A 22170-nucleotide genomic window follows, 5' to 3' on the forward strand; every position below is an offset into this window, starting at 1 on the left:
GCATGGGATAGTTTCAGTGGTGTAGACAGGGAGAAGAGCAGAAATAAATGGATGCAGACCCTCCTGCTATATGAAAATTCGAGTCGTGATCAGCTCCAAATCCAGTAAAAAGTATTTATTATTTCAATTACAATAAGCCTCACGCGTAGGGTGAAAAAATAGTTACAAAAACCCAGCCCCTTCCATCTCTCCCTTTACATATAAATATTAAAAATCCCTCTATGTCTCTGCTTTGTCTAGAGCAAGAAGACAACACACAGCACCTGAGCTCCTGTCAGTGCTTCCCCCCCAAAACAAGTATTAAAAACATCCCTTAAAACAGTTCCTCAACCCCATCCTGATCACTTCTCACATTGATGCCAAACCAGCTGTGGAGGGACAGAGTTTTGGGGGCACATGGTGCTTTTTGGGGCTTGCAGTTTCCCAGGCAGAGGGCAGGCTCAGCATGAGAGAAGCAGTGGCAGGAACCGCCTGCACTTGTCTGGGAAGCTTTAGGGCCAGGAAATCCTGGCTGGCCTGGCTTCAGAGGAGAGAGGAGGGAGAACAGGATGCTTCATCCACCCCATCACCACCTTGGTTACATCTTTGGTTACGTCAATTTTTCCCTTTACGCTTTGAAATTAAAGCTAATCCCAGGAGCTGCAGCATCCCAGCACAGCCTCTGTGACTTGCAGCATCCTCCAGCCCTGTACCCAGGCCTGCTGTCCCTAATTTTCCATCAGCATCCTCTAAGGATAGTTCCTCCCAGAGAAACACAGGATCCAAGACTGGAAAGATATCCACAGCCCTACCCAGCTTCCCCGGCCAAGGAACTGTCACCACAGGGTACTGCACCTACGGCTGCACTAAGTAAAAAAAATTAATAAATATACTAATCTTTTACTAAAAAAGGCTTTTAAATGCATTTTCCCTGAAAATTTCCAGTGTATTCCACAACACATGAAAAAAATATATGTATTTCCCCTTCCCCCCACCCCAAAAAAATATATCTTAAAATATTTTCCACCCTCATGTGCGTATCTTTGGACAGAAGGTGGAACATCAGGTGTATTTAGACACGAAGACAAACCTGCTGCTGCTGGGGGTTCCCTTTATCACCTCCAAAACAGAGGGGGTTTCCAGGTGGTGGGTCAGGCTGGAGCGCTGTGTGTGTAAATACAGGCAGTGCCCACAGATGCCTGTGCCTCGGCACTTGGCCTGGTCATGGTGGGAAAGAAGAGACCCCCAAACCAAAGTCATTTCACCAACAAGCAGGGGGATGAGGAGTTTTCACAGTGGATTGAACCTCGGACAATGCCAGAGGCACAGACACTGCTCCGGCTGAAGAGTTGGGCTCTCCGTGGCATGGAGAAGTGGTTTGAGCCTCAAAGGACTGGGGAAGCCCAGCTGTTGGCAGAGGACAAAGCAACCAGCTGCTGGTTCCCTACGGCACTCGCCCATCACCAGACTTCACACTTCTTGAGGGGGTTCATGGGGGAGCCTGGGGGGCAGCTGAAGTGCTCTGCAAACTCCTGGGAGTTGGAGACGGTGCCGATGACGCGGAAACGCGAGGGGCTGTGGGGGTCGGTGATGAGCCCCTCATGCGAGCTCTCTGGAGTGCGAACTGAGCACCACACCTGCAAACAGAGCACAAGGGGCCTGAGTACTGACACCCATCACCATGGGGCCAGCTCGGTGCTGAATCCAACCTTTCTGCCTGTGTGACAAGGGCCAAGGCAGCTCAAGCTGCAGCTTTGTCTTCCTTTGTAACCAGCACCACCCCAATCTCGTTCTCCATCCACTACATCATCTCTGGAGGACTCCGTTTTGCCATCACACCCTCCCAACCCCATCTGGGCATGCTCCACCTCCAAAAATCTGTTTCCACCCTCCCAAGGTCACCACATGTACCTGTGCAAAACCAACAAAGAAGAGCTGGTAGTTGGTGAGGCCAAGAGTTGGGAGTGTTTCTTCATCCCCATTCTTTTTCAGCCAGTTTTGATATGCCTGAAAACCAGGGAGCACAGTGGGCTCAGGAGACAACACAAATCCCACCACACCATGTCCCCCTTCGAATCTCCCCAGCCCTGTGGTCCTACCCGGTAGGCGGCCTTGAGGCCCCCGTTATCGGCGATGTTCTCCCCGAGGGTGTGCTTGCCATTGACTGCCTCACCGTTGACAGTGTAGTTGCCATACTGCTCCACCATGCACGCTGTCTGATGCTTGAAGGCCTCCACGGAGGAATTCTTCCACCAGGGACGCAGGTTGCCATCTTTGTCATATTCCCGGCCTGCAAAACCACAGTGGATTCTTCATCTCATACTGGCCACCCCTCCAGCTGCCCACCCACCTGGCCGTGGTCGTACCTTGGTCATCGAAAGCATGTGTCAACTCATGGCCCACCACCACGCCAATCCCACCAAAATTCAGGGACCTGAAGGAGGGTAATACAGAGGTTAAGAAAGCAGCTTCTGCTCTCCAAAGCCATGAAACTTAGCCAGAGATTTGGATATAGGAGGAAAGCTGGGAATCCTGCCCTTTCTGTTTTCCCATGGCTCTTACTTGGGGGATGCACGGGTATAAAAGGGGGCCTGGAGGATGCCAGCAGGGAAGACAATCTCATTCTTCGTGGGAGAGTAATACGCGTTGACCGTCGGAGGTGTCATGCTCCACCTGCAGGAACACGAACACGACCAACATGGCAACACAAGCCATTGCCAGTGTTTGCTCCAACAACATCCACTTATGTTGCAAAGCCATTGTCTTAAATTTATCTCCTCAAAACCAGCACAGGCTGGTGGACACCAAATCCCAGTGCTCCAGATGTGCTGATATTCCCCACTGAGTACAACAGGGAAGTGGAGCAGAGGACTTACTGGTCCCGGTTTGGTGGTTTCCGGAGCTGGTCAGCCGTGACCCTGGCTGAGAAGTTGTAAAACTGCATGACATTCTCAAAGTAGAGGTCGGACACAGCCTCATACTGCAAAAGAACAAGGCGTGATTGGTGTGTGGTGATTGCCCAGCCCCACTCCTCCCTTCACAGTCATGTCTGAGCCTCCAGAGCCAGCAGAGTTATGGCTTCTCCTGTTTCTCCTCCTCTCCAGCATCTGTGGAGTCTCTGGAGGGCAATGAATCACCATTACGGAAAACGGCTCCTCCTTTTCCCAGGCAGGGATCCCAAGAGCCCCAGCCACCCCAGGATTGGCCCACAGCTCTCTGAGAAGTCCCAAGAGAAGGGGCAAGGACATCAGTGAGACCCTTCTGGAGGAAACCGGGGGTTCAAGGCTGCCCTGAGGCCATGGTGATACAGACACATCCTGTACCTCCTACAGAAAACCCAGAGGACATATCTGACCAACTCACGTCATTAAACACTTTATCCAGCTCCTTGGGGTCCATGATGAATTTGGGATAGCCAATCATGTTGTAGATGGCATCTGCCTGGAGGGTGACAAGGACCAGAGTGCTCTCAGTGCCAGAGATGGAGGACAGGCTCGCCCTGTTCCACCATCTTCCACCCTCACCCTCTTCCCAGCGCAGCCACTAGCACCTCACCTTCTCCTTGGCTGATTTCCTTGTCTCTTCATCCATCCACTGCAGGGTCTCCAGGCTTTCCTCGAAGGCAGTTTTAATCTCTGCGATCATTTCTTCCGCCTAGACAAAACAAGGCAGCACAGCGTCAGTCCAAAGAGCTGGCTTCCTGTCCCAGAGAGGTCAAGGACCTTCACACCACAGGGAGGAAGAGGCTGGGAGGCCAAGACAACACATGGTGAAAAACCCAGCACACAGAGATGCACAGTGAACGCAACACAGTGGACAGAGAAACATTGTCTGCCCCGACAGTTCCACCACTGTAGAGGCTTTCCCAGCAACGGGACTCGCATGCTGCTCCCTTGGGGACATACCACCTGCTTGCTGTCCTCAGCAAAGGTGGCCTTGACAAACATGGCCCCCAGGGCGAAGCCCAGGTTGTTGTCCGTGTCACTGATGCAAAACTTCCAGCGTGGGAGGCAGCTCTGCATGGGACAGGAGGTGGTCATCAGCAGTAGCACAGAACAAAGCCCTCCACATTCCCACCCTTGCTCCACCTCTGCCACCCAACCCTCTGCCACCCCAAAAGCCCCACATCTCTATTGTTTGGATGAGAGGGCCTTGAGATAAAAAGCCATCACCATTTTAATGGTGATTCAGGTGCGCTGCGGACTTCACCCTCACCTTCTTTGTCCCATACATCACTTCCATGAATTTTTCCTCAGCATCCCGGAAGCGCTGGTCAAGGAGTGGGCTGGTTTTCCGCACCAGGTTCCAAATCATGTAGTTGTTGAGCAGACTATGGTGAGAGGAGGTGAGTAGGCAATAGCACATTCCTCCCCACCCTGGGTACCCGGGTCTCCGTACAGGCTGGGGGTTCTCACCACTTATCTGTGGCCAGGATGAGGTCAGAGACCTGCTCCAGGTACTCCTTGGCATAGACCACAACAGGCTCTGACTCGTTGAGCTCCACAGGGTAGAAGACCGTGGAGAGGAAGGGCATCCAGTCCACAGCCGGTGCCAGCTCCTGCAAAAGCCACAGTGCTGCTATGGACCTAAAAACCACTGCAGGGGGTGGCAGCTGCTTCTTGAGCTGGAACTGGCTGTATCAATCTCCATTTGATGGATTCAGCTGATTTTGCAGAGGCCAGTTCCTATAACACCAGCATCCTTGAAAGGTTGAAGGGGAGTAAACAATTTCCTCCCACAAAGAAGGAAAAGAAAGTGGGGTGGGTGTCAGAGATGTTGACACAAGATACAGCCCCTCTGGGGACACTGGGAGGTGACCAGGCTGACATCCAAGGGCAGCAGTCCCAGAAGGACGTAAGTGCTGCAATAAGACAACTGCTGGCCCCAGGGGTGGTCCAGACGCTGGGAGGAAGGGTCAGGGTAGGATTTCCCCAAGGAGGAAGTAGGCCAAGCTGTTGCACAAGAGTTTCCCAGGCTGTGTCAGGATTCCCAGAGGAGCTGCATCACCTTCACCCATCCACCCCACTTCCCAAACCACAGCAGAATGGGGAAGCTCGCCAGCTCCATTCCTACCTTTAGTTCTCCTGCTGTCATTTTATGGTAAATGACCTCCTCATCCCGGTGCTTCTCCTGCGGGATGGTGATGTTGGCCAAGGCCGTCTCAAAGTCCAGGATCTGCTGCATCTGCTGCCGCGTTGACTCCTCATCAGTGCCTCCCAGGAACATCCCCAGCTGCACCATGTAGTTCAGGTACCCCGCGAGCACCTGCATGGTCGGACAGGTGGGATCAGCACGGCAGGTGCCACCCAACCACGGCATCCCCCCAGCCAACCCACATTTCCCCCAACACCCTCACCTTCTCGTTCTCCGTCTTGTTCAGGTAGTAATCCCGTGATGGCAGGCCCAGCCCTGACTGATCCACCTGGATGACATTGCTGTTGGAGTTCTTGGAGTCGGCGCTGACGTAGACGGAAAAGAAGGGCGAGGTGCGATAATGCGCCGTCACCTCCCGCAGTGTCTCGTTGAAGTCACTGGCACACGTACCTGTGATGTTCCAGCCACCCAGCTGGGGATAGACAGCAACCAACTTTTGAGTAAGAAACAACCACCTGAAATTCCTTCAATATCCCCTCAATATCCATCCCGGGGGGAAACATTTTGCAAGGGGGCTAAAAAGCCCCATTATAGGATTATAAATCCCTGCCTCTGCCTGCCTGACCTGGGGGATGCTTTTATGCAGGAAGCACCAAGAATGGAGTATGGAGGCTGCTGGGACTGCCCATGACTGAGCTTTTTCCCCCATTTTGCAGAGGGAAGATGGCTTTTCCACAAGGAGTGGGACAAACCTTTTGGATGAGTTCCATGAGCGGGGTGGCACGCAGCTCCTCGATCTTGCTCTCATTCATGCAGGCTTGGTAATAGCGCTGTGCCTTGCGCTCTGCCTCGCTGGACACATTGGCCGTGGTGTTTTCTGTGGGAGGTACCCAGGGAGAATCACATGGGGCTCCAGGGATGGGCATCTGCTGGACCCAGAAGGATTCAGCCCCATTTTGGGCAAGGCTAGGCTCCAAAAAGGTGCCAAGGATTGTCCCAATAGTCCCCAGCATAACCCCAAGGGTATCCCATTGGCCCCATCCCTTCCTGGCCCCCTGGCCCACCTCTCGTTTCCCACCCACAGTGACTGCTCCAACTCTTTGGGAACAAAAGATAAAGAAAGAAAAAAAAAAGGCATTTTTATTTTTCCAGCAGCTCTGATATTCCCAGCATCATCCAGCCCCGAGTGCTGCCCTTGCCTCTGTGCTGGTGCCCCCCAGACCTGTATTATTTATTCCTGCAAAAAGGAACAATAAACCCATTTTTCTCCTCTGCGTCCAAAACCTTCTTTCATCTCCCCAGCTAAAATTCTGCTTCCCCAGAGGGTTTTTGGGGTTTTTTTATTTATTTTCCTGATGACACAGCTTGCACCTTTGGCTTCCCAGCTGTGTGGTTTTATTAACTAAAGGTCCCTCAGCTCCAAGGAATTCAAGGAAATGCCGACCGCGACCACTTGGCTGGAGGCCCAGTCTCTTCTCCCGGTAAAACCAGCGCCAGATTTCTGCGGGAAAAGCCAGGGACAAAGCTGTTCCCGCGCCACCCCCTTTCTCTCAAAAGACAACACTCTTCCCAAACCTTCTCTTTCCAGATAATCAGCCCTGGCGCAGTGGAAAGTGCTGATAAGGAGCCAGTTGTTTGCTCAAAGCTTGAACAAACCGTCCCCGCCGGTTGCTCGGATAAGCCGCTCTGCTTCAGTGTTCGCACGCAGAGGCTGAGCCCAAGACCCTTCCTTTGCTGGGGGAGTTTTGGCCCCTCAAAAATGGCCATACTGGCAGCCAGCCCCAAAAAAAGGCTACTCACAAAGGCTGGATGTTATAACACAGAAAAAACATATATCCTTGGGGTGATACTGGGGCACTACAGCCTCTGGATGCAGTCTGGAGCACACATCCTGAATTTCAGAGCTCTTGGGAATGTCACCACGGGGTTTACAGAGCAGAGGCCTTTCCCCTACTCAGCACCACAGACTAGCAACACCACAGTCAAAAATCTCAGGACCATCTAGGAAAGCAAACAAAGCTGGGATCCGTTTCTCAGTGTCCTCACAGAATGTGTGTCACAGACTGGTTTGACGCTGAAGGTCAGTTCCAAACTCGAATTTCCATGCAGATGGTTTTGGCATCCCCAGGACCCAACAGGGCCCCTGAGCATTGCGGGGTCCCACCGCTCCCACGCACTCACCCAGCAGGTGCTTCATGATGGCCTGGTTGTGCTCCCAGAGGTTGTTGAAGGTGCCCCAGCGTGAGTGACCATCAGGGAGGGGGTTGGCTTTGATCCAGCCCCCACAGGCGTAGCTGAAAAAGTCCTCACAGGGATTCACTGTGCGGTCCAGCGAGCTGAGGATGGAGCTGGTGATGGAGATGCAGGCTTCCGACAGGCACACGGCAGGTGGCCCTGGGGGGCAGGGACAGGTTCAGCTCCTCTGCTGCAGCAGAATGAGCGGCACCACAGAGCATCCTGCCCTGAGCTGAAGGATGCAAGCAAATACCTCACCTGGCTCCTGAGCATCCCACCTTGTACCTTACCACCCTACTCTAGGGCGAGCAAATGGACTGGCATGCTCACCTATGTCTGAGCATCCTGCCCTATCATCCCATCCCAGGGCAAGCATCTTGTTTTATGCCCGAAGATCCTGCCCAGTGCCCAGTCAACTACCCTGGGGTGAAGGATGCAGAGAAACAGTCCATCCTGTGCTCAGCCTTCAAGTTCCAGGATAAAGGATCAGAGAAACACCTTATCCTGCATCTGAACATCTCACCCTAGGGTGAAGAGGTGCAGGTGACCATCCTGTCTTGAGACCAAAGATCCCACCCCACACCTGAACATCCTGTTTGATACCCAACAATCCTGTCCTGAGGTGAGGAGTGCAGGTAAGCATCCCACCCGTGTACTCTGGGAACTCCCCAGCAAACCACTCTGGTCAAGGGGGCAGGATCCCTGTGCAGTTGTTTGCTCAAAGCTTGAACAAACCATCCCTGCTGGTTGCTTGGATAAGCTGCTTTGCCTCGGTGTTCATATGCAGAAGCTGAGCCCAGGATCCTCCCTTTCCTGGGGGAGTTTTGGTCCCCAAAAAATGAGCAAAGGACTTACTGGCTCTGTACTGGAAGATGAGTCCCAGCAGACAAGCCATGAGCAGCACCGCCAGCACCCCCACGAGCACCACCAGCTGCTTCTCGGCACGTGTCCGCTCAGCCCAGCAGCCCCGGCTGCCCCGTGAGCCGCGGAAGTTCACCTGCGGGAAGAGCAGCGTCGTCTCCCCGCTGGCAGAAAAACTCACTGACGCAGCCCCCATTTTGCTTCCCACAGCCCACAGCAGAAATTTAGCCCCGGCAAGGGATCCGTCATGGATTGGGCTGGGAAAGGCAGCAGCTGCCTTCCAGAAACCGGGCAGGAAGGGCGGCACAATGGCAGGAAAGGGAGCGGGACAAGCGCTTTGGAGGGCTCACCTGCTGTCCCGTGCCACCCTGATTCCCTCCTTGAGCACAGCGTAACCCCACAGCTGTCCCCATCCCCACTGCCAGCACTGGGACAGGGTGGGGGCTGCATCGAAAAGTGCCTTAACAGGATACTCCCACTCAGCCAAAAAACATCCCCAGGAAACATCTCGATGTGACGGCAAGCAGAGACAGCCCCGCCGGGAAAAGTAAAAACACATTTGGGGCAGAAACCACCATTCTAGAGACTGATGGAGCTGGGACTGGGGCCAGGACAGAGAAGGTCTCACAAGACCTGAACCTTTCCTAGTGAGGCTGGACACTGGCAGCGGTGGGGTTTTTTCTTGCCACCCTCAGCCCTCTTTAAGCTGCTTTCCTACAGCTTGGGGAGGAATTAACCTAATCCCCTTTTGTGTGGGGACAAAACTCCCAGTGCTTCGATAATTGCTCACCCCAGCCATGCTGGGAAGGGGTTTGGCAGCAGAAAAACTGGGGAGTGTTGAAACAGTGCAGGCAGGATATGGCCCTGCTGGCTCCCTGTGCCAGAAGGGGAGCGAAGGGCAGCAGTGGCAGGAGCCAACATGGCTCTGCCCACACTGGACTTTACCCCCCAGACACTGGTCAAAGGTAGAAAACCCTTCTGCACCCCCTTTGCTGCTTGCCAGGACACAAAATCCCCTTTTTCCTCCCTAAAAGACACATGAAGCTATACCTGAAAGCCATTGGGGTATCCATCACCGTCACCAAGGGACTCCAGGGGGTCTTCATCATCCAGCGTCGCCCGCTTGTAGGTCGACATCTGCACAGGGAGATCAGCAACAGAGGTGCTCAGTGGCCCAGGAATGAGGAAGAAGATGAAGGAGAAGGAAGGTTTACACACCTTCTAAAGCCACCTCCTCCACCGAGGAGCAAAATCCCGAATGGCTCTGAGGTAGTAAAGCACTACACAAACGCCGGAGGATGGTTATGGAAAGCAAAGAGGGCCGGAGCCAAGAGCTGAGCAAAGCCCGAACCCGCCTCACTTTCCCCCGGGGCCGGGTTGTGCAACCTCCCCTTCAGCCTGGAATAAAGCCGGATCCACCTCCGCCCTGCAGCGGGGAGAGGGACCCCCCTGTGCCAGGGAACCCCGGAGTGCCAGGCACCTGGGAAAGGCTGGCAGCAGAGAAAATGGCTTTTCTCCCTGACACTCCCGGCTCGCCCGCGCTCTACGCCCCATCTGCGAACCCCGCGCACCGTGAAACAGCCGGAGACGTCCCTGCGAGCACCCAAAGACGACAGCACCAGGAATTTCAGCTGTGGACGGGCTGCCTCCCGGCGCCGTGTCCCCCGGGCATTATCTTGTGCCTGTGCCCGGCTCTTATCTCATCCCCGGCAGAAAAACAAGGAAAACCTCACGGGTTGGCAGCCGGCCCTTATCGTGCCGCCGCCGCTGTTTCCTTCCCCCTGGCACTGCCCTGCCATCCAGCCGGATTGTCTCCCGATGGAGCAAACAACCCTCCACTCCCCTCCGAGGGGCTGAGCACCCCAAAATCCACCCTGACCCTGCCACTGATGGCCCAAGCAGCACCACTCACAACCCTTCACCCGCAATCAGCGCGGGGAGGGGGCTTAAACCCATCTGGATGTCCCCATCCCGCTGCCATCAATCCCAAAGGGATGAATTGATCCAAACCCCGCACAGCCGTGCCTCAGTTTCTCCTGGCAGAATGAAAGCACCGGTTCTCAGCCTTGTTTCCAATAGCAGCATTCCACCGCCCCCCCCTTTGCACACTTAATAACAAGTCTCATCCTCTCCCCGGATCCCAAATCCCAGCCTCAGTTTAATTAACCACGAAACCCACCTGGGGAAGAAAAAGGGTTAAAACAAAGAGGTGGTTTCCCTCCTTAGTTGTACCGAAATCTCTGTCTGCAGCCCCAAAATCTCCCCTGGGCACCCGCCTGGAGCCTGAGAACCGTGAGGCGAAAGAGCCTCAGCTGCAAGATTTTATCGTGGGGAAAATCTCTGTTTAGATCCTATTTTTTCCCAACCCCTTTCACTTTTTTTCCACCTATTTTAGTACTTCGCACATGGCTGAAATTGGCAGCTCGGGGCACAAATCCCCGATCACGCGGTGGGGGGGTGGGATCCATGAAGCCCCCACGGCTCTGCAACACCAAATTCCTGGAATCCCAGCTTTCACTCTATTTCCTGAGGAAATGCAATCTTTTTTTCCCTCAGCGATCCCCCACCCCGCCTACCCCAGCCTGAAAACAAGGATAAAGACCAAAAAAAGAATCCCTTTCTGTTCTCCTTTCACAAGAGATGTGCTGGCTCAACTCTGTACCAGCCATCAGAGAATCCAAACTGAGCCCGAGTTCCCCCAAAACACCCCCGAGAGGCACTGGGATCGACCCCCAGCATCCTTAATTTGAGGGGAAATCAGGTCCGGGAGGTATTTTTAACACCCATATCCTTCATATTGGGGGCATAGTAGCACCTCGGAGTGCTCCCCACCCTCTCCAGCAGGTGAAGCCGGGAGCACCCCTTTTTGTGGGGCAAAACGGGGTAGATTTTGTCATACACCTCGCCCCTCCATGTCGTTATTTGCTTCAATCCGAGTAAAAATGCATTCTCCCCGCTCCAACAGGGTGGGGGGCACCCACACTTTAAACCCCCGCGGAAGGGATTTTTCACTCTCTTTACAACTTATAAGAATCTCAGCATTAAATAGTCTGGTTTTACCCCAAATCGCTCCTTCTCTCTATAAACAATAAGCCCCACGTGCTCGGAGCCCGCACACCCCCAGGAAGGCCCGGGGGGCCCCCAGCGCCCGGCTCTGCCCCGCCGGGGGAGCCCCTCGCCGGTACCGGGCACCCCGAGCCTCCGCCGGCTGCTTTCAATTCCCGTCCGGGCGCCATTTCGGAGCAACCGCGGCCACGATCGCCATGGCGATTCCTCGCCTCCCTCCAGCCCCTCCAACGCCCCAACTCCACCCTGAGCCCCCCAAGTCACCCCCGCACCCCCAAAGCCCCGCCTGGCAAAGCGGTGCCCACCCGCCCCACCGCCGGCACCCATGGGTGCCCCCGCACCTCCGCAGCCAGCGCCCAGCCAGGCTCAGCTTGCCAATTAGGATGTCCGGGGGTAATTAGCAACTCCTGGTGTTAATCAGGGGTGCCGGTGCTAATCAGGGGTGCTGGGAAAGTGTTTTGGGGGAGCTCTCTGTTTTGTAGGGAGCCCTGACTGCAGATAAAGTAATTTTTTGAGAAAAGCTTAAAAAGCAGCAAAAAAAGGGTTAAACTTAAAAAAAAAAAATAGGGAGGAGTACAACCCAGTTTGGGGGTGTTCGCAAACAGCCCCAGAAAAGTGGGTTCAGCTGGGTGGGGGGCGCCCCCCTCTCTTTGCAGAGGGAAACACGGTGCAAACCCCCGCGGGTTTGGAACAAGAGTGGGTTTGGGGGCGGCGGAAGTTGAGGGAGCACCCGGGGAGAGGGGCACCCACTTTGGGGGTCTCCACCTGGTGGCCCCCCTGGCCACAAAGAAAACGCGGTGGGGGGGCCCGAGTAGGGCACCCACGGGTGCTCGGGGGTGTAGTGGGGGTCCCTGGGGGTGTCTTAGGGGGGTGCCATGCGATGCTATGGGGGATCCCTTAAGGGTCTAATGAGGTCTCACGGAGCCCCTCGGGGGTCCAAAGGGGGTCCCGCGGGGATGCCGGGGGGTCCCTCGGGATGCAGTGGGGGGGGTCCTATGGGGTTACAAAGAGCATCCCACGGGAGATGCATCACCCGGCGCACCGCTTCGGCCAAGCGGCCCCCACTCAACCACCCCCAGATTTGGGGGTGTCGCTGGGCCCCCCCACTCACCATGGCCGTCACCCCACTCCCGCCGGCCCCGGCCCCGATGGGGCGAGCGCCCGCTGAGCCCCGGCACCGCTCGTGACGCCGCCGCGGCCTAGCGAGGGTGGCGAGGGTGACGAGCAAAGGATGTACCTGGGATGGGAAACCAATGGGGCCGCGGAGGGACGGGCTTCCCGCACGCCTCCTTTAACTCTTTCGGAGGGCCCCAAGCCCCGTTTGGGGGGTCCCACGTGCCCCGGCGCTGCCGGCAGCATCCCCCCGAGGCAGCCCCGGCTCCCCGGCCGGAGGGGATGTGGCGTCCCGGGGCGAGCGCGCAAGGCGCGATCCCGACGGGGGCCGCTCGTGCAAGCGCGAAAGCGCGTGGGGCCGCGGGGCGAGCGCGCGGGGCTCCGGCCGCGCGAGCACACCCGTGCGAACGCGCGAGAGCGTGCCCGTCACGGCCACGCGCGTGGCCGAGCCGGCGGGGCCACCGACGGGCACGCGCGCAGTCGTGCAAGAGCGCGCACAGGCGGCCGCGGGAGCGCGCCTGTGCTCCCACTCGTGAGTGCCCGCAGCTGTGCGAGTGTGCCCGCGTGAGCTTTCCCACGGCAGAAAGCACCGGCGGCTGCCCGGCCGTGGTGACAGGGATGGGGACGCGCGGTGCCACCGCTGCCCCGGCGGGCTGAGCACTGACGCGCTCATCACACCCACGGGGCTGCAAATCGCTTCTGCTGCGCTGCGAAAGTGCCGGGGGTGCAGAGGGGTGAAGAGAGGGTGGAAAGGGGGAAGGGGAGAGGGTTCCGGAGGGATTTGGAGGGTCCGCAAGGGGCCGTGCCCGTCCCCTGGCATCGCGGCCGTGTTGGGGCTCCCTCGGTGGCACCCCGAAGCTCCCGGGGAGCGGATTTTTGGGCTGACACCGCCACCTTCTGGGAGGTCACGGGCGGCTCCGTGGGTCATGGAGTCCCCTGGGCCCACGCCACGGGGAAATTGAGGCAGGGAGTCACCCCCTTCCCCCGCCCTCGTCACCACGCCGTGTTTATTGTGGAACCTACAGCAATGCCGCGGGATCCCACCAGGGATCTCTCGTGGGCTGCTGCAGGAGCCCGTGCAGGGAAACTGAGGCAGGGAGACCCCACTAATCTCCATCACCCCCATCCCAACACCTCGCTGGTGCCGCTAGCACGGTTTGGGTGAAAATAATGCAAAATCCGGCAAAACACACATCTACCCCGCCAAGAGGCACCCCAAATTCCCCCGTGTGAAGCGGGGGAGGGCTGCTCAGCACTTATAGCCGGGCTTGGTGCTCCCCAGTCCTCCCAGTCCTCCCAGTATAACCCGGCAGAGGGCACCAGTAAGCCCAGTTGTGGCCTTTTCTCCTCCCGCCCCCCCTTGCTGGCAGCAGGGGGAGGGTGGAGGAAGGGGAGGAGGAGGAGGAGGCGAAGGCCGGGTGCGGGGGGATTTAAGGGCTCGCGGTCCCCCCGGCCCGGCCTCCTCCCGCCGCCCAGAGGGACGTGGGTGTAGGGATTCAAGTTAGTGCGGGTACGAGTGTGACAGCCCCCATCCCCGGTAAGGACCCCCGGGGGCCACCGCTGCCATCCCGGGGGAGGGAGGGAAGGAGGGAGGGAGGCTGTCCAGGGAGCGCGGGGTGAGGGGGCGTGCGGCGGCGGGGAGGTGCTGTGGGGATGCGGGGGTGATGGGGACACGAGAGTGCCATGGGGACACGGGAGTATGGTGGGGACGTGCGTGTGCAACAGGGACATGGAGATGCTACAGGGACTTGGGTGTGCAACAGGGACATAGACGTGCAGTGGGGCCACGAGCATGTGGTGGGCACACAAACACGGGATGGGGACACGGGATTGCGTGCAGCAAGGACATGGATGTGTCATGGGACGTGGTCATGTGGGGTCATGGGTGCACAACAGGGACAAATGCAACAGGGACACAGGTGTGTGATGAGGACGGGGACAGGGGTGTGTGATGGGAACAATAGGGACATGGCACATACAGGGGACGTGGTGGGGACACGGGTGTGTGATGGGACTGCAGATGTGCAGTGGAGACGTGGGATGGGAACACAGAGGTGACAGGGACACATGATGGGGACACGAGAGGTGCACAAGCACATGATGGGGACATGGGCATGGAAGGGGAACACACATTTGATGGGGACATGGCCATGTGGTGGGGATCTCACTGTGCCACAGGGGCCATCCCGGCTTCCCCCAGCTGGGGTTGGTGACAGTGAGGTGTCACCTCACGGGACTGATGGTCAGGGAGGCGGGTGGGGGGGGGGAAGCTGGCATGTCCCCAGGGGGGTCACATCGGTGACTGTGTAGGGAGGGGACATTTCTTTCCGTCCTCGCTTGGCTGACCCCGGGCCAAAGGTCTCGTTGGGAAACTGAGGCACGAGCCGGTGCCACCCACCTCGCAGCTCTCTTCTGGCAGCACCAGCTCAGCGCCGCAGGATGAAGGCTCTGTTCATCCTCCTCCTCGCCCAGCTCTGCTCGGCATCGCTGGTCCCAGGTAGGTGAGGTTTGGAAGGGCAGCACCCCAAAAGCAGTGCTGTGGGGTGCTATGAGCCCGTTCCCCTGCAGAGAGGGAGAAGGACCCCGAGTACTGGCGGCGGCAGGCGCAGGAGACCCTGCGGAACGCGCTGCGGCTCCAGCGCCTCAACCAGAACGTGGCCAAGAACCTCATCCTCTTCCTGGGGGACGGTGAGATGGGATGGGAGCACCCGCCCCAGGGTGGGGGCAGCAGGGCTGGGGGGCACGGGGGGTGATGAAGTTGGTGCATTAAAGTGGGTGCTGGGACAAACTGGGGCTTCACGCATTGGGTGTTGTGGAAAAATAGGTGCTGTGGTGAGTTGTGTTCTGGGAGAAACTGGGGTTCCAGTAAATTGGGTGCTGGCACGAACTGGGCTTGCAAAAAGGTCTGTGCTAGGGTAAACTGGGTGCTGCAATGAACTGGATTTACAAAAAAATGGGTGCTATGGTAAATTGAGTTTACAGTAAACTAAATTTATTTTGTGGGTGCTGGATAAACTGGATTTGCAAAAAAAATACTGGTTGCTGCAATCAGTTTGGTTTGTGTTAAGTTGGGTGCTGGGGTACACTGGGTGCTGGTATGAACTGGATTTAAAGTTGAGTGCTGCAATAAATTGGGTTTGCAAAGAATATTGGGTGCTGGGGCAAACTGGGTTGCAATAAACTGGGTGCTGGCATGAGCTGGGTGCTGCAATGAATTGGAATTGCGGTAACCTGGTGCAGGGATAAACTGAATTGGCAAAGAATTGGGTGCTCAGGTAAACTGGTTTTGCCATCATTTGAGTGCTGGCATAAACTGGGATTGCAATAAAGTGGGTGCTGGGATAAGTTTGGTTTGCAAAAAAATTGAGTGCTGGGATAAACCGCGTGCTGGAATGAATTGGATTTGCAAAAAGTTGGGTGTTGCAATAAACTGGGTTCTGTGACAAGCTGGCTTTGCAACTGGGATAACCTGGGAGCCGGGATAAACTGGCTGCACAATAAACTGGGCTTGCAAAAAATTGATTGCCGTGATAAACCGAGCGATGGGATAAACTGGACGGCGGGCTAAACGGGGTCCGCAGTGAGCGGGGATGAGCGGGGTTTGCACCGGGCGGGCTGCGCTGCCCGCCGCCGCCGGGCTGCCCGTGCGCGGCTGACGGTGTCCCGCAGGAATGGGCGTCTCCACGGTCACGGCCGCCCGCATCCTCAAAGGGCAGCTGCACGGGCAGGGCGAGGAGAGCCTGCTGGAGATGGACAAGTTCCCCTTCGTGGCCCTGGCCAAGGTGAGCCCCCCGGGGCACCCACGGGGACACGACACCCACCGCAAGGTCACGGGCGGGCGGCATCGACCGAGCCGAAATTAGGTCAGGGGCGGGCGAAGGCAGCTGGCTCCGGTGCCCGCTGGCCGTGCCAGGGGCCGGCCGTGGGAACGGGGAGGGGGGCAGGAGGAGCCCGCCGGCTGCGGGACGCCACGGGACCCCCCTGCTTCTTCTGGGCTCGTCTTGCTGAACAAAACATTTTAAAATAATAATTAAATTTGAAGCCAGCAGCCACCTCCATTCACCCCGTGGGGATGCCCGTGGCAGTGGCTTCCATCTGCCTGCCAAAAGATGGACTGAAAAAAGGCTAAAAGCAGCAAAATGCAGTGCGGGGGGATGTGCCCCCACAGTGGAGGGAGCAGGGGGTGAAATGGGGGGGCAAAGGGCAAAAGAGAGGGGACACAGGTGGGATGGGGGTCTGGTGCAGTCAAACAGCACAGGGAGGGAAGCCCCAGGGTGGGAATGGTGGGGCTGTCAGTGGCACTGGGGGTGGTGGAGACAATGATGGTGGTGATAACGATGGGGTTTATCCATCTCCCACCTTCCAGACCTACAACACCAACGCCCAGGTGCCCGACAGCGCGGGCACGGCCACCGCCTACCTCTGCGGTGTCAAAGCCAACGAGGGGACGCTGGGCGTCAGCGCCGGTGTCACCCGGGACCGCTGCAACACCACCAAGGGCCAGGAGGTGACCTCCATCCTCCGCTGGGCCAAGGAGGCAGGTGAGGGACAGAGGGACTCCTGGGCAGGAGGTCCAGCAGGTGGTTTTTGGGGGTGTTCTCAGCATTGTCCCCTGAAATGGTGGCGCAGGCAAGGCCGTGGGCATCGTCACCACCACGCGCGTGACCCACGCCACGCCCAGCGCTGCCTACGCCCACTCTGCCAACCGCGACTGGTACTCGGATGGAGAGATGCCCCCGGATGCCCTGGAGGGGGGCTGCAAGGACATCGCCCGGCAGCTGGTGGAGAACATCCCTGACATTGAGGTAGGGATGAGGAATGTGCCCCACCGTCAGGAGGATGGGACCAGGACAGCCTGGGGTGGGGGTTGGAGTCATCCAAGGGTGGGGACAGGGCCGTGGATAGATGTGTGACCAGGATCACCAGTGGCTGAAGAGCCAGGACTCCCAGGAGATGCTGGGCGGGAACCACCAGTGGTTGAAGAGCCAGGACTCCCAGGAGATGTTGGGCTGGAACCACCAAGGGGTACAGGGTCAGGACTGTGAGTGGGTACAAGACAAGGACCACCCCTGCAGATGTGAGGCTGAGACCACCCATGGGTGCAGAACCAGGACCACCCAATGGTGCAGAGTTGGAGCCCCAGCAGATGGGGGATCAGGACCACCCATGGGTACAGAGTTGGGACCCTCATCAAATATGGGATCAGGACCACCATGGGTGAGGTACCAGCACTTTCAGTGGACATGGGACCAGGAAATTCAAACATAGGTCTTGGACTACAAGCACCTGTAGTATCAAGCCCCAGACTCACAAATCCATCTTAGCCTCCTCCTTTCCCATAGTTCCCAGACCCAAGACTCTTCCTTTTTCCCCCAGTTCTGCTCCTTACTGTGGATTTATGCAAAAATTCAGCACTGTAAATAAATCTTCTTCTGTCCTTCAAAATAGCCCCAAAGCAAAACATCCCAGCCTGTTATTTAGCTCTTTAATAGCCTCTTTTGCTGTTTTTTTTTCCCTTTAATATAATTTTAACTCCGTCCCAGGCTGGAAATAATTATATAGTGGGGAAAAGACTTTTTTTCCCTTCTTTTTTGTTAATAATTTTGGCGTTGGTGTTTTGCAGCTTTATAATTCACCTTCTAAGCAGAGAAAAGGGGAAAAAATACAAAAAAACCATAAAATCTCTGCTAGGTTATAAATAACAGTGGCCAAATAAATCAGGCTCCAAAGCAAACAGGGAGAGCTGCGGGATGGGGCTCCATCCCAGCGGGTTCATGTGGGGATCCCGATGTGGAGCATCCTTCCCACAGATTGGGGAAAAAAAATATTCAAAAAGCCAAATCCCTGGTGAAAATGGTTATTTTTGTCCTGGATTTTAATTAATAGGAAGATATTCAGAGTTATTTTGAGCAAGGTGAAATTCCTCGGGTGTTTTTGCCCACAACTCCAGGGCTTTCCTGGACATCCCGCTCCGCCCCTTCGGGGTCTTCCCCCATTAAACCCCAGCTGGAGGGGGAGATTTAAAATAATTTAAAATTATTTAAAACTAAATTTCCACCCCTCTTTTGCAGGTCATCCTGGGTGGCGGGCGGAAATATATGTACCCCAAAAACATCAGTGATGTGGAATATCCCCACGAGGAGAAGCAGCGGGGCACCCGCCTGGACGGCAGGAACCTCGTCCAGGCGTGGCGGGAGGCCAAGCCCCGCGGCAAGGTGACTCTGGGGGGTGGCTGTGCACACACATCACCCCCCTGTAACCCTGCAGAGTCATTCCTGGGGGTAGAATATCTTGGGGAGCGTCTCAGGGATGGCAGAAGCAATGGAGAGGTGACAATCCCTGTTCCCTGTCCCCAGGTTGCCGAGTACGTGTGGCACCGGCGAGGGCTGCTGGCACTCAACCTCAGCCGCGTCGACTTCCTGCTGGGTGAGTCCATCAGCTCACCATCACCTGGGTGCTTTAGGGGGACCCCTGTCCTGTCCTGGGCTGCTGGGGCAGCTGCAGTGGCCAGTTATCCTTGAAGGGTGCTGCTGCCTCCAAGGAATGGGGGTGCCCTGTCCTGGACATGCTGGTAGCCCCCAAAGATGGTTCTATTCCCTTGGGGATGCTGGTACCCCCCAAATGATCCTGTTGCCTCTCTGGGGATGCTGAGACCCCAAAGAGATGCTGTTACACCCCAAAGGGTGGTGTTCCTGCTGCCCCCAGGGATGCTGGTACCTCCCAGAGGCTGCAATTTCCCTGGAAATGCTAGTGCCCCACCCTGGGGACACTGGTGTGCCCTCAAGGATGTGCTGCCCACCAAGGACAATGCTACACTCCCAAGGATGCTGCTGCTCCCACCCTGGGACACATCTCCCTCCTCGGGATGCAGTTCTTTTGTCAGCAGCGAAATTCCCATCCCAACTGGAATGTGGAATCCAGCGGGGCAGGAGGAAGGAAGGGCTGGGATTGTCCGGTTTCTATCTAATCTTCCTGGATCCAGTGGTGTGTGAAACACTTGAGTCAGCACAAGGAGCAGGATTTGGCCCCCCTTTTTCTTTTGGTGGAAAAGGATGTCTCCAGCAGTGTCCCTGTCCCCAGGCCTCTTTGAGCCAGGGGACATGATGTACGAGCTGGACAGGAACAACGATACAGACCCGTCCCTCAGCGAGATGGTGTCCGTGGCCATCAGGATGCTCCAGAAAAATCCACGAGGGTTCTTCCTCCTGGTTGAAGGTGGGAGTTTCATGGGGATGCAGAAATGTGGCATAAAAGGTGGCAAGGGGGGTGAAAAAAGGGGGGATTCGATAAAGAGGGGTGCAAAAGGAGAATAAAAGGGGTGATGGGGATAAAGAAAGGGGAGGAAAAAAGGGAGTGAGGGGGTGCAAAAGAGGATACAAAAAGTTGGGGAATTGAATAAAGGGAAGGTACAAAAAGTGAGGATGGGAAGGTGGAAAAGGATGATAAAGGGGGATGATGGAAGAACAAGAACGGGGATTAAAGGTGATGGTGTAAAAAGGGAGGATAATGGGGAGATAGAGTGCAAAAAAAGGGGATGACAGGGAGGAAGGATAAAGGGGTAGTAGGGGATACACAAATGACAGATAAAGGGGATATGAGGGTATGCAAAAAGAGGGGTAACAAGGGCAATGAAGGTGCAAAAAAGGGAGGGATAAAAGGGGTGAAGGTGGAGTGCTAAAATGAGTAAAGGGTAGGGGGATGAAAAGGAGGCATAAAGGGGCTGATGGGGGTGCAAAAGCGAGGATGTGGGATGTAAAAAGGGGGGGATAAATGGGGTGATGGGGGGACGCAGAAAGGGAAGAAAGGGGGTGGCAAGGCTGGGAGGAGGAGGGCAATGCCGAGCGGTGCCGGGTTCCGCAGGCGGCCGCATCGACCACGGGCACCACGAGGGGAAGGCAAAGCAGGCGCTGCACGAGGCGGTGGAGCTGGACAGGGCCATCGGGCTGGCCACGCGCCTCACCTCCACCCAGGACACGCTCAGCGTCGTCACCGCCGACCACTCGCACGTCTTCACCTTCGGCGGCTACACGCCCCGCGGGAACCCCATCTTTGGTGAGCCCTGCTGGGGGACACCCTGGGGACAGCTCGGGGACACCGTGGGGGATTCCGTCCTGCTGACTGTGCCGCACCGCCAGGTCTGGCCCCGATGCAGAGCGACGTGGACCGCAAACCCTTCACCTCCATCCTCTACGGCAACGGCCCTGGCTATAAAATCGTGGCGGGCGAGCGAGAAAACGTCTCTGCCGTGGATTTTGGTGCGTATGTTTCGGGTCAAAACCCCTTAAAATCACCCTAACTTGGCTAAAAGGAGCTGGGTTCTTAAACGGTTCTCACTTCTGCTGTTTGCCCCCAGCACACGCCGACTACCAGGCGCAGTCGGCCGTGCCGCTGCGGCAGGAGACCCACGGCGGCGAGGACGTGGCCGTGTTCGCCCGCGGGCCCATGGCCCACCTGCTGCACGGGGTCCACGAGCAGAACTACATCCCCCACGCCATGGCTTACGCCGCCTGCATCGGCTCCAACCGAGGCCACTGCAACGCCGCCGCCCGCCCCGCCACCCCCCTGCTCCTGCCCTTCCTCGGCCTCCTCCTCCTCCTCTGCTAAAGTGCCTCTTGCAAATCACTGAGGGGGATTTATTTTTAATTCATCCCCCCTTTTTATTTTTCTGTGGACAGCAGCGCCCGGGAAAGAGGAGAGAGAGAACAGAGAGACTCAGCGGAGCAAAAGCAGCCGCCGGTGGTTTGGTGCTGGGAGCTGCCTCTGTAAATACATGGTTCCTTCCCTATAATTAGCAGCGTTCCCTGGCCTATCCCAAACCCACCGCGGGATTTGGGATGGCAGCTGGAGCCTCGGCGGATAAAACCCCCTCTTTGAGTGAAACGCGATGGGGCTGGGTCCCAAAATGCCTCTGCGGTCCCTTGGCTGAGGACTGACCCTGGTGCCCAACTCGTCACATGCGTGGGGAGCCAGGGACCACACGAAGATGGGAAAAAAAATTAACTCATTGGGTTAATTTGTCCCTAAACTTGGGTTTTGTTGTCTCCTCAGTGATTTATTTTGTTTTAAAATTCTTCGGGTTAAAGCAATTTGCTACCCCGGGAGGGATTTGGGAGGGGTTGGGGCTGGGGTTGTGGAAGGGGGGTAAGGGCAGCAAAGCGGGATGTGAGGGGTGGGACGCCCTGGGACACGCCCTCTTCTTTAGGGTGAGGTAATTAGGGGGATAATTAGTAGGTGGGGTCACAAGGGGAAAGAGCTTGCTCAGCTGGAGGGATGCTGGGAGCGACACTGGGTGGGCAAAGGGTGCTGGGAGCCAGCAAATGTCACTGTGCTTGTGCCAATGTCACCGTGCGTGTGGGTCCGGTGCCTTGCACATGCAAGTGTCACCGTGCCAATGCCACTGTGCGCCTGCAGACACTGCCTGAGCTGAGCAAAAGGTGCCCTGTGTGTGCAAATGTCACCGAGATGTCACGGCGAGTAGTGCCTTGCACACGTGGAGCTGTCACTGTGCCTGAATTCCCTGTGCCATGTGCAAGAGGCACTGTGCATGTGTGACTGTCACTGTGAGTGGCACACCGTGAAAATGTGCTGTGCAAACACGTGCCCAAGTCCCTGTGCGTGTGCAAATGACCCCTGGCATGTGCAGAAGCCCCACGGTGCCCCTGAGCTCCTGTGCTTGTGCAGATGGCTGGGAAAACACTGCCCTGCCTCCCCCAAATCCCCCCCAAGCCCCCTAAACCCCTCCCTCATTTTTCATTCATTCACCAGTTTTATAATTAAAGGTCTAGCTCCTCATTAACTAGGATCCTCCAGAGCGGTGCAGGC

The 22170-nt window shown here is 56.6% G+C and overlaps 2 protein-coding genes across 6 annotated transcripts; one reads left to right on the forward strand and one right to left on the reverse strand.

Moving 5' to 3' along the window:
- Window positions 1-100: 100 nt before the first annotated feature.
- On the reverse strand, window positions 101-12451 carry ECE1 (endothelin converting enzyme 1). 4 transcript variants are annotated; one of them, XM_041419471.1, is made up of 18 exons: window positions 12347-12451; window positions 9220-9306; window positions 8164-8305; window positions 7255-7467; window positions 5826-5950; window positions 5336-5545; window positions 5053-5244; window positions 4395-4537; window positions 4195-4309; window positions 3885-3995; window positions 3535-3633; window positions 3343-3420; window positions 2856-2959; window positions 2542-2652; window positions 2346-2413; window positions 2079-2269; window positions 1891-1986; window positions 101-1616 (listed from the first exon to the last, which is right to left on the reverse strand). In XM_041419471.1, exons 1-18 carry the CDS (start codon window positions 12347-12349, stop codon window positions 1440-1442), a joined length of 2265 nt encoding a protein of 754 aa, XP_041275405.1. In that variant the 5' UTR covers window positions 12350-12451; the 3' UTR covers window positions 101-1439. The 4 variants fall into 4 exon arrangements, with proteins under 4 accessions (XP_041275405.1, XP_041275408.1, XP_041275407.1 ...); XM_041419474.1 differs by lacking the exon at window positions 12347-12451 and adding an exon at window positions 10349-10451; XM_041419473.1 differs by lacking the exon at window positions 12347-12451 and adding an exon at window positions 9741-9875.
- Window positions 12452-13754: 1303 nt separating this feature from the next.
- Window positions 13755-22090, forward strand: ALPL (alkaline phosphatase, biomineralization associated). 2 transcript variants are annotated; one of them, XM_041419490.1, is made up of 12 exons: window positions 13755-13885; window positions 14754-14845; window positions 14917-15036; window positions 16018-16130; window positions 16715-16889; window positions 16978-17153; window positions 18420-18563; window positions 18705-18774; window positions 19429-19563; window positions 20209-20400; window positions 20484-20603; window positions 20702-22090. In XM_041419490.1, exons 2-12 carry the CDS (start codon window positions 14788-14790, stop codon window positions 20950-20952), a joined length of 1554 nt encoding a protein of 517 aa, XP_041275424.1. In that variant the 5' UTR covers window positions 13755-13885; window positions 14754-14787; the 3' UTR covers window positions 20953-22090. The 2 variants fall into 2 exon arrangements, with proteins under 2 accessions (XP_041275424.1, XP_041275426.1); XM_041419492.1 differs by having other exon boundaries at window positions 13782-13885; window positions 14659-14845.
- Window positions 22091-22170: the final 80 nt, after the last annotated feature.

The sequence above is a fragment of the Onychostruthus taczanowskii genome, unplaced genomic scaffold, assembly GCF_017590055.1.
Source record: "Onychostruthus taczanowskii isolate IOZ18803 unplaced genomic scaffold, ASM1759005v1 scaffold61, whole genome shotgun sequence".
Classification (NCBI taxonomy): domain Eukaryota; kingdom Metazoa; phylum Chordata; class Aves; order Passeriformes; family Passeridae; genus Onychostruthus; species Onychostruthus taczanowskii.

What these genes read in the sequence shown, in the direction of transcription:
- ECE1 (XM_041419471.1), bottom strand. An exon ending in TGGATAAAGTGTTTAATGAC is followed by an intron (nt 2,960 to 3,342) that starts GTGAGTTGGTCA and finishes GTTCTTTTGCAG; the next exon opens with TATGAGGCTGTGTCCGACCT. An exon ending in TATACCCGTGCATCCCCCAA is followed by an intron (nt 2,414 to 2,541) that starts GTAAGAGCCATG and finishes ACCCTCCTTCAG; the next exon opens with GTCCCTGAATTTTGGTGGGA.
- ALPL (XM_041419490.1), top strand. Translation starts at nt 14,788, where the DNA reads ATGAAGGCTCTGTTCATCCTCCTCCTCGCCCAGCTCTGCTCGGCATCG. An exon ending in CCTTCGTGGCCCTGGCCAAG is followed by an intron (nt 16,131 to 16,714) that starts GTGAGCCCCCCG and finishes CCCACCTTCCAG; the next exon opens with ACCTACAACACCAACGCCCA. An exon ending in CCGCGGGAACCCCATCTTTG is followed by an intron (nt 20,401 to 20,483) that starts GTGAGCCCTGCT and finishes CCGCACCGCCAG; the next exon opens with GTCTGGCCCCGATGCAGAGC.